Consider the following 19,897-nt stretch of genomic DNA (forward strand, 5'->3'; position numbering starts at 1 on the left):
CTTTATGCCATACCAGGCTAACCCCATCTTGGCTTTGCTCTACACATACTATGTGACTTTTTGTCTTTGTTCTCCTTTCCAGATTGAGGAGAGACGAGCCTTGATAGGGGGCTCCAACGACACAAGCTGCGTGTTTCTGGTCAATCAGCCATATGCACTGGTCTGTTCGGCTGTGGCCTTCTATGTCCCATTGGCCCTCATGGTCCTGGCTTACCAGCGTATCTATGTTACTGCTATGACCCATGTGCGGCAAATCGAGACACTACAACGTGCTGGCTCTGCTCCTATTACTGGGACAGCTCCGGTCGTAACTGTGAGGTCATCCACTTCCTCAGATCCGTCAGACCACTACCACCTTAAGAAGACAACAGGATCCTCGTCCTCTGAGCAGGGTCCCATAGCAAATAGCCGCATGCGTGTTGAGACTAAAGCGGCAAAGACACTAGCAGTTATAATGGGATGTTTCTGCCTGTGTTGGGCACCATTCTTCATCACCAATGTGGTGGACCCCTTCATTCACTATTCAGTGCCCTGGCAGCTGTGGACAGCCTGGCTGTGGCTTGGATATATTAACTCCGGCCTAAACCCTTTCCTGTACGCCTTCTTGAACCGTGCATTTCGGAGGGCATTTCTAGTGATCCTGTGTTGTGGAGATGAGCGGTACGCTCGGCAGGGAAGCTACTCGTATGGACACACTCACAGGGCGTGCTCGGCTGCGTCAGTCAACGGGACGTCTATGGCACTAAGGTAAACACACACAGTCCTGCTTCACATACTTCTCAGATTTAAAAACATGCTTCCTATCCTGTGATGGTCGAGCAGGTCAAAATGGAACAAAGGTTAAGAGGTGGCCATATGTAATAAAATAATATGACCACAAAATATGGTTATTTGGCATTCGAGTGAAATTAGAGAATGCACTTAAAATGCACTAGAACCTTCACAGGGGAACTTAATTTGACCTCAAATCTTTTGAATGCATTTGTCTAACCGTTCAGTGTTTCAGTAGTTAATGCATAACATGCCGATCCATGAATCGGCCGCTAAATGTTCAGGTTTATAACAAACTGTATTTAACCAGTTCTCTCTCATCATGCTGTTCACATTTTGACATCATGAGACCAAGACTGCTCCTAAATATTGACAAGTTACTGAGACATTGATATTTTTTGTTGTTGTATACGCACCACTGTTCTTAGCTTTTGGTGTAATAAATTGTTTGAGACTAAAAAAATGTACATTCCATGCTTCTACTTAAATGCCCTATTTCCATGTTAAAATATCAGTGTAACATGAACTTTTTACATTTTCCATAAATTTCACCCAAACGTTGAATATCCCTAAGTTTATTATGAGTAATGTATTTGTGAGTGTGAGGATGGGAGTGGAAATGGGTCAGGAGACTGCACATGTGTGTTTGTGGTCCTCCTGTCCTCTCTGTTAAAACTCTGTCAAAGTCAGAGTGCTGTCAGAGTTCCGTCAATCAGCACTCAGAGTGGATAAAAAGGGTAATTTGTCTCTTCCTGCACAAAAAAAGACAGATCTACATCACCTTACAAACTGCACTGACTGTGTGGGTGCAACAGGAAAGTCTATTATCTTTGTATCATTCTTTGGCCCAATCCCAGTTCTCCCCCTTGGCCCCACCACTTGACCCCAACCCTCTGTTATGCAAGCTTATGTGTAGTGGTAGGGGTGTTTTGATTCATTTAACAGTGATTGTAGGGCTGTGTAGCCCCTCAACCTGAGGGTTTATAGAGGTAGACTCAAAATAAGGAGTATACAGCAAACGTTGAATTAGGACAGGGCCGTTGTAAGTCTTGTGTGCACTTGAAATGAATGCTGCATAATAAATTGGTCAGTTGATTGTCCCAGATATTCACAACATTTTGTTTTGTTGCAGCATTTTTTTAAAGTTAGAGTAGCTGACAAATCAACAAATTGTCTCATGTGAATTCATTTCATAGCTTTATTTAAACAGAAAATTGAACGTTTAAAATAAATTATAATATTAACTTGAATCTGCAGTTATATTAACATTTCATTTATTCTTTATAAATAATTATAACATATTTTTCTCATAGTGGTTGGTTTAACATTTAGTACCCTTCTAAGCTATTACCAGTTAAATTGGCTTTTAAAATCTGTGCAGACATTAAATGAATAACTATTTAATTATCATTCAATCTGTGTTTAGCATTAATTTGCATGCTAACTTGCTAAACTATAATGGGCTGGGTTAACCTAACATGCATGTCTTTGAACTCTGAGAGGAAGCCAGATGCAAGCACGGAGAGAACATGCAAACACCACACAGCGAGGCCGCAGTCGGCAGCACAGCCGATAATTTATAATACCAGATAATAGTCCAACAGGGCTTTTTCTACGGCAGGGTCTCTGTTGACATTAATGGTGTTGATTAAGTTGATATCTGTGTTTGTACTCTGGGCCTTTCTCAACAGAGAGGATGATGGAGGAGATGAACTCCTTGGGTCTGCACTGTTTAACTTTAACACAAGTACTTCACAATTTGGTAGAAACAAAAGCAGTCACATATGCTTACAGTAGACTGTAGATGCTTGTGTACACATGACACATACAGTGCAGAAACATGTCTGTAGAGTACGTACTTTAGACACATAGCACAGATTCTGACAAATGCTTTTAGCTAAATATGCATACTGTTGTTATTGGATTTATTATTTATATTTTTGTTGCCTGTTTCTTTGATTTATTTGGTGTGTGTGTGTGTTTCTGCATTTTTGAGTGATCTGTCTGTGTGTGTAGGAAACAGAAAGGCAAATAGTGTTAACTCCAATCTGATGTCCTCTCTTAAAATCTGTCTCGGACAGAAAACAGACACAGACAATCAGATTACAGCCTCCAGGATACTGGAAACAGAAATTACTGGAGGAATCCTGTTAAATTATTTTATCAGTGGGAGGATGGTAGATGCGTTTAGAGGGTCTTTCTCTACATTGTCTTTTTTAAGTTTTAAATAAGAGTCTGCGGTCTTGCTTCTATTTTCAAATGCAGAGTATGGGTTTGAGTGCACTCATCCAAAAAACGGTTTATAAGCCTAGGACGATCTAATAAAACCCGTATTCATAGTTTAGATAATTGTAATCATTTTCTGTTTAGTTTAACTAAATTGCATGTGCAGCACCTAACGTTTCTTGGATTATGCTCAAACGTACAGATTTTAACTATCCCCACTACTTCCCACTATCAGTCAGTTATTGACTGTTTTCCTCACTAGTGTTCTTAGAATCTGTCATGCTTAGAACAGGCGTCTGACAGTCTACAGTCGATAACTTGGTTGTTTATAGCCAATGCTGTGGCAGCACAAAATCTTTGCTAAGGTTATGCGGCTCAAACTGTGATTTTGTCCCACTAAGAATTTTTTCATTTAAAGTATTAGTTTTATTCAAAGCTACCAGAGGTCCACACATTGTTTTCTCTGAAACTAAAACTAAAGATTATTTCTGCCTCCAGAAAAAATGATGGCATCCCTAGCAAATTTGTTTGCAGGTTTTTCAGTGGGTGTGAGTTTTGCCACTCTCTTGCTCTGCCGAGAAAATGTGTCCATAAAGAATAAATATCATGCAAATTTTGAGGCCATTTTCCTCAGTGGTCCTGACACGTGTACACACACAACTCCAACAATGGATAGCAGAGACACGTGGTAGTGATTACAGTCACAGCAAAGACTTTATGTTTTGGCTATTGGTAGAGAAATAAGAGAAGACAGATTGCAACTTTTTAATTACGTATGGTCATACTGACTTGTTATTTCATTCAGAATATACTGTGCACATTTTGTTTTAAGCTATTTTAGTTGTTTACATTTTATTTGATTTTTTTAACACAAATATTGCTGACATGACCTAAGTGCAGGGGGTGGACAAAATAACAGTTAATACCAAATTTGTTAAGTCCGCATTAATTTTTAGTTTTAGTTGATTCAGCTACATGGGGTGTTGAAGATGATTCACTTATGCACAGCTCTTTTATGGTTTGAGCTCTGGACTTTTACTAGACCATTCTAAAAACTCAGTTCTTTTATTTTTCAGCAATTCTGGTGTGGATTTAGTGTGATTCTGAACATTGTCCTATTGCATGAACCTGATTTCGACCAAGCTTTAGGTTGCATGTTCTTTTTGGACGGAGTCTTTCTCCTTGCAACCCTTCCAAAATAATTATACGTGTTCAGTCTTCTTCTAATTGTGCTGTCATGGACATTTCACATGCTCAGTGTGGCCTGTACGTCAGGGTCTGAGATGTACCTCTCTGGATTGTATTTATATGTCCATTGTACAGTCGGACATTTGTGTGAATCTTCTGGGATGTCCACTCCTGGGAAGTCTTGCTTACCACTTACAGTAAACTCCAAATTGTCTGGAAAAGGTTTTACAACCGTTTGCCGATTTATGTGCCGTACCAATTGCTTCTCTAAGACCACTGCTTATGTCTTTCCCTCTTGGCAATGTGTTAACACAGACCTGAATGCTCAACAAACTGCCAAAACTTCTGCTTTTATTGAGTTCTGCAGACCTGCTGATGATCAATTAATAGGCTGATGATTAGCAGTGCCTGGCTTCACCTTGTCCTCTGAAATCTTATGAAAGCAGTAAGGGGGTACTTAGTTTTGCCCACCTTTTTTTTTTCTTTTTGGCTTAATTTTTGTTAAGTAAATAATGACATGGTAAAACCTTGCCATTTTTAATCAAACCCTAATTAATTAAACATGGTTTCCCACATGTTTTTTTTTAATGCATAACATTCATTTTGCTAAACAGCTAATATCCCACCAACGTGTCCATATGTTGAATTTGTTTTGGTCGATTGTTTTTGCTCAATCCTAGGTTGCCGCAATGGGTCATGCTAGCACAGTGCAGGGCAGCTATACCATGTGCAGTTAATATGGGTGGCTGCAGCATTTTACATGAGTGTGAAGAATAAACATTTTATCTAATTTCAGTGTTTTTTGTTTCTCTCAGCACCGTGATCTTTACCTCCTTCAGAGCGGCTGACTTCATTATTTAAAATAGTGTGGGCTAAATTTGTGAGCTTTAACTTAAAAAATCAAAAATGAGGTTAATCAAGTTCAGTGTGATGCAGCCTGACTTCACCTTTAGCTCTGATCACAAGACCAGATGAATTCCACAGATACAGCCGAGCAGCGGCCACTGTTATCAGCCACGTACAATCACTGTGATTGTTGTGGTTCAGTTGTCCTCAGTGCCAAAGCAAAGCACATGTGTTTAGTGATTTGAAAACAGCAGAAATGGAAATCTCATTGGAATGAAATCCATCTGGGGGCTCTTGTGTTTTAGCCACAATGCTCAATCAATGTGCTGTATGAGTTATATTTTTTCCTATCCTGAATATTTCTGTGTTTTGATTGTTAGGATAAGATGCTTCAACTCCATATAGGGAATTTAGCGCGCGTAACAGATTTGCCAAGAAAGAGGAAAAATTAGCTATGGGTGCAAAAACAGAATATTAGCTTGCTGAAATACTACAATATTGAAATCTGTAACCTGTTAAGCACAATGTAAAGAACATTAGGTTATATTAAATGTCTGATTTTACACAGACAAAAGATGTAGGGCTCAGCAAGACCTGAATTTGGTACTGAGTACTGAATCTTCTCCCAAGCTGCAGGTAGTGAGCCAGTCATGTCTGCATTTCAACAAGTCCTCCAACTTTAGCGGCCACAATGGTGGTTTTTCCTCTACCCTCTTATACGACCCAAGGAACAGAGCAGGGCCACGCAGAAGACAGATGTCTGTTGACATTGAAGTTGCTGACACTTTTTATGCCAGTACAATGACCTACTCTGTCATATGTTTCACAAGGGCATTTTTCTGCATTCACCACACTGGGTGCGCAGCTAAAGCAAAATCTCCTTAGGAAAACAACTGTGTAATGTGTCTTTGTTGCATTCATCTGTGATAATAAATGATTTAAATAATCAATGTTTATACCAGTTTATACTGAGCTTTTAGGTGAGTTTTTAGGTATTTTGGATACACTGTGTATCCAAAATAGCTAAAAACAAGCGGTAAAATTACTGAAGTGTAAAATGTATTCTGTCATGTTAATATCAATCAAAGAAAGTATGTGCTGATATGTGCTTATAACCACTAGCTCTTCAACCTTCTCCTGACCTTTAAATTCACTTTACTTTGTTTGTGTAGCACTCAAGAGGACCAAACAGATGATTCTGTCTGGGTTTTACCAATAAGAGCAAATGCTGGACACAATTTAAGGAAACTTATAATATTAAAGCACCAAATCAAACACTCCCATTTCATTCTAATGCCTTTTGATAGGCTCAAAAAGTATTGATTAATGTGGTAAAGTCCATTAAATAACTATTAATATATAAATTAATAGGACTGCAAGATTGACATGATTTGTTGTCCACAGCTGCGTCATACACTGTGTAAATGTCTTTTCTCCTGAAAGCAGCAGGCCACATGTGCCAGAGAGCGGTGCGGTTATGCGTGACCATCCACTGTGTTTACCTCATTAAATCAGCAGCAAAAGACAAAGGAATGCTACAAAATAACCACACATACATACACATGCACACACAATATTATACTCGTCATTTAGAACTCGCCCTGACCTTTTTTTCAGCTCTCTTTATGTTTTATCTGTGGCTTAAGATTTATTCTTGAAATATCTCAGTGCAAATACTGCTTTAGGCCATTACTGGTGTTTAACATAGTATAGTAATGTAGTAAAACTAAGCATCGGACTGACCAATTATTATTATGTTACCCCACTAGTGACTGCTCAAATCTCTGGTGACAGTTAATTTGATATTTATCGTTTTAGTTGCAGCAGCTTTTTGTGCTCGCTCAGATTGTGTTTCTACAAACACTTATCACTTTCCACAGGTGTGTAGAAATATGAGATGCATGAATAAGAAGCAGGTCACAGCATGGTGGAAAAGAGTGTGCTGTGTCCACCACAGACACATAGTTTAGACAGACAGGCCAGGGAAGTGTAAACACTCCAGTCGGTGATTTATTGTGAGCCCCTTATGATTTGTTCCTGTTTGATTGGAACTTAAGTTCTCCAGCTGCTCCTCTCTGTTCTCTCTCTCTGTGTCTTTTTCTTACCAGATTTGTATCTTCTTTTGGCTTCATTCATTTTCTTTTGTTGAACAATGACGTAAAAATATCTATTCTGCCACTTTCCTTTGTCATTTGTTTTTTTTCTCCCTCTTTACCAAGTTTTTTTGTACGATTATGTTAAAAATGGTATTGAAAATGTTATTTTAAAAAAAGAGCAACAAAACAAGTGAAGAGAAAAAAGAAGATTACTTACAATAATTACTTCCTTACCTGTAGCTCTAAAACAGCAGGATTAATTGTGAATCTAAATGTATTAGATTTTTTTAGATCGATGTACAAAAGAAAAGGAAAAAGTGGGCGACTAAACATGTAAATAATAACATTCATACTACTGAAATCCAGACTGCTGTCGTGACAGCTCCCTGTTCCACTTTGTGTTGAGGACATCAGCTGCTGTTGCATCTCTTCCTCCTTGGGAAGATGAGCTCTTTAAAATTACACTAAAGCATATTATTTTCTATAAAAAACAAAATGCTTTGTTTTCTTTGAGTTTAGGGCTAATGCCTTATTTTTAAATAAAAAACACTGGTATAAATTGTAAAACTACTAAGGACTTCAAGCTTCTTTAAGCTGGGTAAGATGGTAAGTGTGCAATATTTTTCACGTATGTTTGGTAGGTTTAGGCTCCAACAACATAGAGGTGTGTGGAAGCGTCCTGTGATGCAGGCTCACAGAGGATGGTAGTGCTGCAGATATTCACTTTTAAAAGTGTTTTGAGCGAGATTCTCCCTTCTAACAATTCAGAGAAGAGCAACGGTTTCTTCTTAATAATTGAGTTTATTAGCTTTTTAGCTTAGATTCTTATTTATTGTAATTTAATAGCTGTGACAGCCTGAGGAGCTAATGCAGTAAAGTAAAGGTGCTTTAGAGCAGGGAGAGGGAGGACATTTTTTTGTACACAAACAGGCAGTTTCATGCATAGAGTATATGGTAGAAACAGAATATTACAATAGGGAGCACATGTATGGTCCCAATCACACTATTTTTTTTGTAGATTAATTGATTTTACAGAATTGTCAAAAGCAACCTCATTTCTGAACTAAAAACATCTGCAGGGCTTCACCTCCTGTGAGCCTGTTGACGAGATGAGGTTAAAACAACACCAAGCAGAAAAATAAATCTAACTTCATTTCAGCACTTTGGTCAGATCTCTTTCCAGCCTGTGACTTAAATTATCTCAGATGCCCATCATTCTACCAGCAGACTCTATCACTCTTATTGTTTACTATGTTTTCCAGCTCATGTCATCAACAACACAATCATGTGATCATTTTCAAAAACAGTCCAGAAAATTCTGGAAATGCTGCATTTGGTTTCTTTAGCTGCTTATGACATTTACAAGTGAGAGACAAAACAAATGTCATAATTCCTTTTATTTCTGCTTTACCTTCCAAACATACATGCTGGCATTCAGATATTCGCATTGATCTTCTGCTGCACATGATGCATTGTGCTTTTCATTTGTGTGGATCACATGTCTTTTTTAAACCTGTGTGTGTGTTTGTGAGAAACTACTGTCAGTCTCAAACATGTCACTGTGCAGTTCATGTTCCATTTAACAACGCAGTTGGGTTTCATGTAGTGAAGTTTCTGGTGAATCTTTAACCGCTGAAATTTTTTTGGCTCCAGGTGAACAACATACTTTACGTTCTTCTGTCTGCCCAAAAGAGAGAAAAATAAGGGAATCATGTCTGATACAGATGATATAAAGGCTCAGTCTAAATCTGAGATAAACACTGCCAGTAAGCATGTCATTGTGCAGGGCTGATATTAAATTTGGGAATGCAGTTCAGGCATTTTTAGGATTTGTTCCTTCATTTGTTTTCATTCTTCTGATCATGTGTTTTTACTTTAAACTTTGTCTGCAGAGCAAATGTCCCCCAAAGGAGCACTGAAGGTTTAATTTAGTTAAATTCAGTTCAGTTTTATTTTCTTTGTTTGGACATTGTGTTCTCAGAGCTTCAGTAGTGTCTGCCTGTGTGTCAAACACTAAATATGACTTTACTGCTCCTCATTGCTTAATGAACAATAAACTATATCTCTGAGTGTGTGTGTGTGTGTGTCTGTGTGAGTGTTGTAGGGCATATCTGGTAGCCTGTTGCTTCAGAGGTTGTAAAAAAACACAGTTAGAAAAACAGTGGGAAGGAAATTTTATCAAGAGCAGGAGTGATAGAAACTCAATTTAAAGCACCCAGCAGTAAAACTGAAATCCAGAAGTAAGGATTCACAGGAAAAGCAGGATTGCTGGATTAGAGGAAGAAAGGCTCATTTTCAAACACAGATGGCTTCTGTAAATGATTTCTTCTTAGATGTCCACTTGCCATCCTGTGAAATGAGGTTGAATGTTTTCCTTTTAAACACATTTCCCTCCATTTCTCACCTTAAGTGAAGTCTGTAGATGAGTGTTCAGTGTGACCATCTGTCATTTGAGGTTATTGCTGCATGCCACTGGGCTGCATTGATTCTGAGCCTACCGAAGTTTGTGCTTTTAATATAAATGTCTCTCTTTTCTACTCTCTAGCTGCATGGAGGGAGGGATATGACCTCAGGAATTTCTTTAAACTCGGGGTTGCAGTGTAAAACAAATCTACAGAGCAAAGTAATAGTTGTGTTGGATTTTGAATTTTACTAGGATTTACATCATATGATTAAACGCACATGTTTGAACCAGGGTACTCGGAAGAAAGAAGCAGTATAAGAGAGAAATTAATAAAAACACAATTGCATAACCAGTACGCCAATCTCTCTTTGTTAGCATATTATGCACCTAGTTGACATACTTTACACTTGCATTGTTTCTACAAAGCTGAGAGTAAAGAAACAGAGACCATGTTGGCAGTAACAAATCCACATTGTCTAAATGACAACAGAAGAAATGCTGGAGTGAATCACACACACACAAATATAATCCAAACACAGACTGGGAGTGTATGTAGACAGCTGTAAAACTGAGTTTTATCCAATTATTTGTCTCCCAAATCTGCAAGTTGCAAAAATACTTCAGCTGTTGAATGTGCAAAGCACAAATACACTACCAAGGCAACCAGGAACTACAAACAATTTTTAGGACACATTCTTTATCAAAATAATAAAATATATACTAGTATAAGTAGTATAGAAAAAATTTTGAAGATAGTAATACCATAGAACACACTACCCAAACATATTGCACCTAATATAATATAACATTATATAATATATAATATATATCATATATATATATATATATATATATATATATATTTATGTGTTTCTTGCACTACTTTATCGAACAGACCTTTGTCTTTTCTCTCCTCTATCTTCCAGTTTCTGTACCGTGTCCCAGAGGAACATGACCTTATTATACTGCAGTGTAGTAACGTCACAATACTGAAATTTCTAACTTTAGTAGGATACCTTAAAAAATATCAGTCTTCAATACCAATTGCCATGGGGAAACTACTCACCTTTTTGCTAGTGGGCTTCTAAAAGTTGCCATATCCTGTGACAAAGTCCCTAGAGTGGTAAACTGTTGATCAGAAGACAGCACTGAGGGAGTGAGAGGAGATCTTGCGGTGTTTACGGGATGTAGACCCGCAGTCCTAGTTCTTCTTCTAACCCTAACCTTGGCGTTTTACGCATCAGTAGCACATGCATCTGTCATGTTCCATTGTCCCAGGATGGGACAATGGAAGATGACAGTTAGTTTAAACAGAGGTATATCGGACCTCTCATAATCCATCAACACTGATGGTCTTCTTCTGCTGCTGTCATGATGGATTTTAGCTGAAGACAGCTTCTAAGTGTTTCAGCTTTTGCAAAAAGATTGAATCTGGACAGGCATATTTTTCCTGCTTAAATTACAGTGACTGACGAGGCTGCGTGTGAGTGAGATTGTGTGTGTTTGATTGACATAATGATTGCTGCATGTTTGAGGACTGAGGTGAACAGTAATGATCAGCCAGTGGTTCTGCAGCTCTCAGACCTTCATCCAACATGTCTGCTACAGCCAGACAAACATGGAGCAGGATGAATGTCTATCCCTGTATTTTAATTGAGTCTTATTAAATAAAAACAACCCTCACTCTTGAGTATACACTGTAGTTAGATACTGTATAGTGGTTGAATTCCTGAGTCGTTTAGAAACCATGACTGGAAACACTTCATGATAAACCCATAGTGACTACACACACATTTACACTTGTATTTAGACTTCACAAAAGATTACACATATAATACGTTTTTATTAGACATAGGACAGAAAAGACAAAGAACAATTTGCAGGTACGGGTTAAAATGTGAGTTGTTTACATCGTTTGTTTGGAGTATTTCTTAGCTCCACCTGTAATGCTTTGGTAAAAATCCTAATATGGTTATTTAAAATGTCCATATGATGCTTCAAAACGAAAGCAGAAAACGTAATTTCAGCTCATGGTTTCACAGTAATAACTGGCCTCCCACTGTCTTCAAATTAAAATTAATATATTCAACATGCAGGAATTTATGCAGACACTTAACACATTAAATTTAGCTTACTGGAGCAGTGAACAGACAAGAACACAATAGACAGTGTTGAGCACTGAACCTTTTGGTAAAGCCAGTGGCCAGTGGTTCTGACAAACAAACACAAAACAAATCCTACATCATGATCATTGTTGTGGTTTAATGCAAAAAGCAAAACCACAAGTACAGTACATTCCTGTACTCTTTGCTGTATTGGACTGCAATTATAGTATGTATGTGTAAAATACAGAAATATATGGAGCTGTCTCTATGCTGTAGAGAATACAAAAGTGATCTACACTCACTACCATAATTTGAAAGGTTAAGTGAGGTTTAATTAGACAAGATTTTACCTCACATAAAGCGTATCATGTTACCCACCCCCTCCACACACACAGACATGCTTACACACATCCTCACACATGCAAAACCACATGGTCCAAAATAGAAGCAGTATTTCACTATCAGGTAGCACATCTCTGAGCAGGAAGTGAGCTGGTTTAACTTCAATTGGATGCAGGGGGTCAGGTCCCAAACTTTGTCAGATGAAATCACTTTCCCTTTTCTCTAACAAAATAAAGCTTTGTTTGGATAAAGGAAGGGATCTTCTTGGTATATGATGAGATTTCAGCGCTGAGCTGAGTGACAAACTTAATATTATATCACATTGTAAACATTTATTTCAAAAAAGTTAAACTAATCTCATTCCTTGTGAAATGTGCAACCATATAAAGTAAGATTCAAACTTTTTTCATTATGTGAGATTCTAATTAGTACATCACTAATGTGTTCACTCAGGAACATCACATTGGTCTCACTATAGATGCCCATACTTGTATTTGTAAACATAAAATTAGTTTGGTCCAGATTTTCTCCATTCAATCAGAGTGATCACAAAGTCAACAAAAAACTCCTGCAAGTATGATGCTAATGAAAATGACATGTTAAACACAGTATGTAATCAACACTGTGCTCATTATAAGATCTGTTGAGTGATGGTGTCAGCTTGCTGCACGAAAAGATTTCTTCATTCATAATGGCTGCACGTTTATTTATGGCATGAAACCAGAAAGCCACACATGCAAAGCGGGGGGGGGGGGGGGGGGGGGGGTTCATTAACTAGAAACACAGATTGTGCTTATGAAGGACTTGCTGGACACCAGTGTGGGTTGATGCTAAAACATGCTGTTTTGGGTTTGGTCTGCCAGGTTCAAATTAGGCTTTTAATCTTGTGAAAGAAATTGTTGTGGCCACTTTTGTAACTGCGGAATGTGAGATTGACAAATCTCCCTCATAATAATGTTACCTCTTAAATTAGTGTTTATTGTTGGAATTTTGTGTGTTTGTGTACTGTATAAATGCTCAACGCACAATAGCTTGTGTCTGTTTATTCACATTTCCATTGGTTGCATGGCACAGTCTGTTTGAAGCTGGTGTCTTTTTGTGACCCTTTGTTTTGCTGTTGATTCTGTTTAGTCTGGAAGGAGGACGAATTCGATTGTTAATGAGGTTTTGAAAGAAGCATGTGAGGATGTGAGTAGAACATATCTTTTGCATTTGACACTGGGAGCAAACCAAATTTTAGTGCAGTGTAGACAGATGTAAAACTGTGGGCCTCTGGAAGTCTGCAGCATGTTAACTCAACATGTTGAGTTGAATGTCCTGTTTTAAGTTTATAGTCACACATGAAAAGAGGTCATATACACATCATAGCTGTGTTTAGATGTGTTTTGTTTATAGTATCACTCTGAAAGGTTTAGGTCAGATCATAAAGGGGTTAAGAAAACTAGGTTCTGCCAGTGATAAACACTCACTGATGAGGAATCCGGCAGCAGAACTTCACCAGTCACGAAGCCTTGAGTGGATTTTGGGTCCTGAGTTGCATCCGTCGACTCCCCGTTGATCTGTCCAACATATTTATTGGAAACACTGAAGCCTTACCGGCCCAGATTCCAGGGTATCAGAATTAATTTATACTGCCAATCAGGCAATGAAATTCCCTCGAGTACTGGAGCTGTCCAAACAATACTTCAGTCTGTACTTGTTGTTCTACTTCTGTGGGGGTGTGTGAGGACAAAAATAAGGACAGACCACAATCATATTCTTTAAAAGTATGTGCAGCTACTCTGACATTTATCAATTTGTGCTAGACCCATGTGTTCAGTCTAAAATTGTTCAAATATACAGTAGTACAGTAAATGTTTTTGCCTTGTGCCCTGTTTTATTATTTGACTGAAACGTAAAATTTGTGTAGTTTCTAAAGTAGAAACCCAGATACAGCATTTTTCTGCCACATCTACCCAACTAGTTGATAGATTTAAAAGTGCAATTGCTCGTTACAGACATATAACTTTGAGGCTGACACCACTATCACATCCCACAGCTCCTCAGTGTTCCTGTGAGAAAGCCCACCTTATCTTCCCTCCCTATCAAATGCTCCCTCCTCACAACTTCAGCTTTTAAAATGAGCAGATACAGTAAGACTGAAATTTGATTATTTAATGTCCCCGAAAGAGATTAGTGGGTAATTAAAGGAACACAAACCTCTCCTCTATCTTGTGTTGATCCCTCTTAGAAATGTCATGGATCAGATGATGTTTCGATACAACGCACTTACGGGACAATGATGTTGTTTGGTTATTGAAAAGAGACAGGATGTTTTGCAGTTAATGCCCCATGTGGAAGAATGAAGAGGTATGAATTTGTAATGGCTTTTGACAGCAACACTAAGACTGTACCAGAAGTGACAGGGGTGACTGTGACAGAAGACAAGCCACTATATTATGGGCAAAGATAGACCACGACAAAGTTTTTATTTTATTTTTTTGTAAATTGTTTGCATGTGTCGATCTTTCTGTCTTAAAAAAAAGTTTTTCTTTGTCATATCTATCATATCAAGATGGGCACCATAGAAATTGCACAGGGAAAAATACAGCAGTAGAAACACCACACAGCCAGAAGTAGACGAAAGAGCCAAAATGCACAAACAACTGCATAAAAAAAAAAGAAAAGAAATATATAATCTTCTGAAATGAACATGCTGTCCATTAAACCACCCTTTCCCCAATGGAACTAAAGTCCCTTTAAGAATCACATCATGAAGGCCAAGTTTCCTGCTTTCTCATGATCTTTTCCTAAGCTTGTTAGATTTTGATGTGTTTCAATTTGTCAGACTGGTATTTAGCCACAGATCAAACTGACTAACAGATAACAGCAAATCTGGCAGCACATAGATGCCAGATGCAGTAATGAACATTGAGTTGAAATCTTGACCTGTACTGGGTTGTTTTTAAGTTGCCTATTTTACTCAAGAAGAATTTTGAAATATATATATATATATTTAATAGAACTAAATGTCATATTGGGTATTTAAAGCACAATTCATTTTGTATCACATATCTCCCTGTTTGTGGTCAGTATGTCAGTGGAAAAATAACATTTGATTAGGACATATTTTATGGTTTTGCTGTCACATATACAGACTGTCTTTTGTCATTCTAGTCCATTGGCAAAATGCTTGTTGGGTCACAGGGGGATGTTTTTTTTTTTTATAATTGCAACACCACAAGGACGACTGGGAAACATTGGCAGCAAAGCTTAGTTGCGGTACCATATTCAGCTTACTCACTTCATTCATTCTCTGTTTTTAGCCACAGCCTTGTCATCAGCAGCAGCATGCTCACATGCACATGTTTAGGAGGTTTTATATTCACAGTATTATCTTAATTTATTGGATTAAAATTTGCTTAACACATAGAAGATGAGTGACCAGGTGATGACACTACATCAAAGCAAAAGCAGAGCATGCAGTGTTTCTGTTGTCTGTTCAGTGTTTTCGTGTTTCTGTTCTCTCTGATCGTGCAGTAGACTTAAGTATTTCCCACAAGTTTTTATTTTTATCATAAATGAGAGTTGACATGGTCTCATAAACTGCACTCCTTCACCCAAAGGATGATAATAACAAAAATATTCCTCTCACCTTTTCTTCTAACTAACACAGTGAAAGGATTCTGGTGGGGGGGGGGGTTATCCACCAAACTGTCTTTGGACATGACTGTTTCTTCATGAAACTTAGCGTGCAAGATTTGATGTACTTTTGGAAAAGCTCCAACACTCCCCTCCATTTGTTTTCTAACTCTGTGAATGTTCTGTTATGGGAGAAAAAAGACACTTTAAATTTTTTTTATGCCCCTGCTGAGCCAAATGTCATATATCATCTGTTATGTGTAATCAAAACATCAGCTTTGCAGTTAAGACTGAGAGATAATATGTTCCTGCTTTGATTATCAACAACACCATATACAGTCAGTCCAGCAAATGACCTGTATCTCAAATACATGTAAATGAATTTGTAGTGATAAAAAGTATAAGCATCTTTACTACTTCAAAAGTATATTAGTAAATTGTACTGCAACTGTATATTTAAGTTTTAAATCCTGAAGTTAAAGCTATGTAGGAGTTAGTTTACTGCCTCTGCTCTTCTGCACATGCGCCAGAATTCTTCACTGTGGGTTTGATACATTCAGAGATGCTCATCCTCAAGGAGGGCAGTGTAAAGGTACAGAAACAATTCATAACCATGCAGTTCAACAGATTATTTTTTAATATGTGAATTGAGAATCTGAAGTGGTTGTGTCTATAGTTTTCTCTTTCTTTTGTTTTACATAGACACTTCAAATGAAGTCTGGACTTCCTCCTATGCATGGACAACTTCCTTTTAAAAAAAGAAAGATTATGTAATAGGGCCCCATAAGCCATTGGGGTCTGGTTTTTGTCAAAAGCCTTCATCACAGACACATCAAACCAACTTTACATTCATCTGGGTTTTCTCCCACTATTTACACAACCTTTAGTTAAATATATATACTGCACAATTTCAATTCAGGCTTCTTACACCAACCTCATGCTGTTTTTAGCACTGACTTCCACCTGGACCACTATTAACCATATTAATATTAATAATAAAAATAAAAATAATAATAATATGTTTGTTGTTTTTTGTAAACGTTAGTGGCAGAAAACATAACTGATGTCCGACCAAGAGTGGACATGCTAAGCCTGGCCTCTGATGTCATAGTCCTGTGCAGCTCCTCCATGTGACTTTTCTCTTGATATGAGAATGTCACACTTCCTGCATTGGAACAAGATGTTGCCAGTGAACATAACCCAGGCTGCAAACACACATTTTCCAAAACATATTTGCAAATGCAGACTGTTGCAGTTCAAAAAGGGCAGGGTTAAATTTTGGGGGGGAGATTTCTAACCTCGGACTTAATCCATGTTTATTTGCAATCCAAATGCATGTTTCCCTGAATTTCCTCCTCAGTTTTTCAGGGTGGTATTATCTATGCTGATCCCTTCACTGTCTGTGAATGTTGGGAATCTCGTCAATGACTGTGTTACACACTGATGGACAGAAACAGAACTCTGACAGTAAACTCCTGTCAGTAGAGTCCTTGTAGAGAAAACACACGAAACAGAGGAGAAGAACATTTCTGTTTATCTTTCCCCTGTCACCTCTTCACCCTGGAGATGCCTCTACGACACTGTGTATGTGTGTGTGTGTGTGTCGTAATTGCAGTGATTGATTTGATACCAATTAACCAATTGCAGAGACCAATTGCAGTGTGCATTACCTAGCCCCTCATCACATGACAAAGTTTGTTCACAGTACAGTAGGAAAGAGCCAGGAGCATCTCCTCGGCTCCTCTTGTGGCTGACAATCTGCTGAGGTTCAAACCATACATCTGAATGGGAAAGTAAGAGGATTTTTTTAACATCCTTTTATGAGCAAAATGTACACTTCTTCTCCTGGCTACTTCCAGCAGGATAATGCACCATGTCACAAAGCTGAAATCATCTCAAACAGGGTTCGGTACTAGCAAGGTATGTGAATGCCTTACACATGGTTCGACAGGATGTTTAATTACTATGTGTCTATGTTCTGCAGTACTTTGAAAGAGTAAAACAGTCATAACTGGAAAACCTCCAGAACATCATGGACAAACATCCATGTGAATAAATAAATGAATTTGCTGATTTCTGGGGCTCAGTCCTAAACAGACTTTTGAAAACATACAACACACACTAGGTCACTAAATGTTGCAAAGTTTTGCTGTATTTTTTATATTTAAGACTTATACTTGGGCTCAACTGGGCAAACAAACCCTTCAGAAAACATTTCTTCTGTGTCTTTCCCCTTCCTCTTGGACTTTTTTCCCATGCCTCCATCCCCTAACCTTAACCCACTGATTCCTCTCTGCTCATTCCTGCTAACAGATCTATGACACAACTTTTGGCTTTAAGCCAAACCTTTCCACCTCACTATTTTACAATAGCAGCTCTTCTTTAATTATATTTTTGGAGATAGACTTATAAATATGATTTATCTGCATTTGTTTTTATTTTGTTATTGTGCTCCTTTCAATGTGTGATTGCATGTCCTTTGTTGTAATCTATCAAAACTGCAAATCCATTGTTATGAGTAAACCAATGTGATTTTAAAAAGTTATGAATTTGTTGAGTTTGTTTATGTTTATGAAGGTTGTGAAGGTTGGTTTATTTCCAACAAGTTTGATGTTTCAGTTTTCTTTTTGCCTGTTAAATTGAAAATGTTTTAAATACACAAATAACATGACTGTGGCGGTTTAGAAATCATTTTTGTTCCACACAGACAATGCTTAACTGTACATCAACATTGTTTGTGGTTTATTGTTTTGTTAAAGTTTTTTAATGAAGCCTTGATTTCTTTCAGATTGTCCTTCCTGCCAAACCGGAGCTACAGCGACAATGGACGGATGATGCTGGCCAATGAGCAGGAGTCCCAGGACTCCCTTGGACAGTTATGAGGAAGACTGGCAGCTGTGACATCATCAGCTGATATGGATGACCCTTGAGATCTTGGCCTCTGTGATCTCAGCAGTCTGCTCAGACTGCCCTCTGCTTGTTTATGAAGATGCTACTATATTTCCTGGATATGACTTTTTAATTGTATGTTTGTGCTGTCCAGGATAATTCAGAGATTTCATAGTATGCATGTCCATTGAAACGGGCCAGTATTTTTCCACATCTGCTCTCATCCTTTAATCTGAGAACTGTTCTTCACAGACCAACATCTGGTTCAGAAGATGTGACCAAGTCAAACAAAGTAGAGCAGGTTACGGGACAGCGTTTGGCTAATAAGATGGGAGATGCAAGAGGCCTTTTCCCTAAACTGTTGTCTTTTGTTGCCACATTGCAAAGAAAAAACAAGGTCTAAAAGGGATAATGCTGGCTGGTCACAGGTTTGTAAGATTTTAAATTATTGAATTGTATAGCTGTTACCAGCATTGGTCATCCTTTATATGACTCTTTAACAAAGTCCTTGATGGCTGCTTCTGTTTGTATCCAGTCTTTTATATTCAGCTTTTAAACAGCTGAAAACAAAACACCAAAGAAATTTTTTTTCACAGACAGGCAGCTTCTGATGAAATACAGCATCGTGTTTCGTTTTAATTGTGATAAAACCATCATTTCAGGGAACATCAAGGTGTTGCACTTCCTTTAGAGTTTCCAATTTGTTGCATCTCTCACTATATTTAGGGTGATACCATTTTGCAGCTCTTCATTATTGTAGCAAGTTTGGAAAGTTTATTTGGTAGTGTTGAAATCAGCTCCTATGGACATCATTGTCATTTTGCAAAAAGCACAAGAGAGACATTTCACTTTTTCATTTTATTTTTCACATTTTATTCCCTACTTTTTGGTAAGTTAACATAAAAAAAAGGTTTGTATGGTTACAAGCACTTAAAGCACATGTGTATATGGCCTTCAAACAGAAATTTAACAAGTAAACATTTCAGCTATCTGAGAAAATACAGTCTGAACCCATTGTCTTTAAATACAAATATTGTGTGTAGTGCAGTAAAAAAATATTAAAAATTATATACAGGGTATATCCTAGAATGGGTTGTCCACATAACAAATTACATTTTTAGAAACAGCTATAATGTGAAAAACCTCAGATACTGTAGTATTGATTCTACTGAAAAACAGCTACAGTATTTGTATAAGGCCTGTGTTCCAAATACAGGTGAATGCGCATTAGCTGCAGGTAAATTGTTTGTCTTGTCAGTCCAACACTATAGAACCTGAATTTGCAGCAGAGAATGATCCTGCAGATGGACACACCTGTGATCTCCTGTGACTGATTCAGATGGATTTGGCCTAAACGTGACAAAAGGCTATCTCACAGTCTTATCTGGACTTGCTAAAACAAATATTAA

The 19,897-nt window shown here is 37.8% G+C and overlaps 1 protein-coding gene across 2 annotated transcripts in view; it reads left to right on the forward strand.

The window, feature by feature from the left end:
* Positions 1-19,897, forward strand: part of si:dkey-247m21.3 (5-hydroxytryptamine receptor 4) — a 34,239-nt gene extending 14,342 nt beyond the window's left edge. For both annotated transcript variants that reach the window (XM_067485029.1, XM_067485030.1), the window contains 2 exons: positions 83-747; positions 18,388-19,897. In XM_067485029.1, coding sequence (XP_067341130.1) covers positions 83-747; positions 18,388-18,481 — 759 coding nt within the window. In that variant the 3' untranslated portion in view covers positions 18,482-19,897. The remainder of the gene's footprint in view (positions 1-82; positions 748-18,387) is intronic.

Source organism: Channa argus, chromosome 18 (assembly GCF_033026475.1).
Source record: "Channa argus isolate prfri chromosome 18, Channa argus male v1.0, whole genome shotgun sequence".
NCBI classification, from domain to species: Eukaryota; Metazoa; Chordata; class Actinopteri; order Anabantiformes; family Channidae; genus Channa; species Channa argus.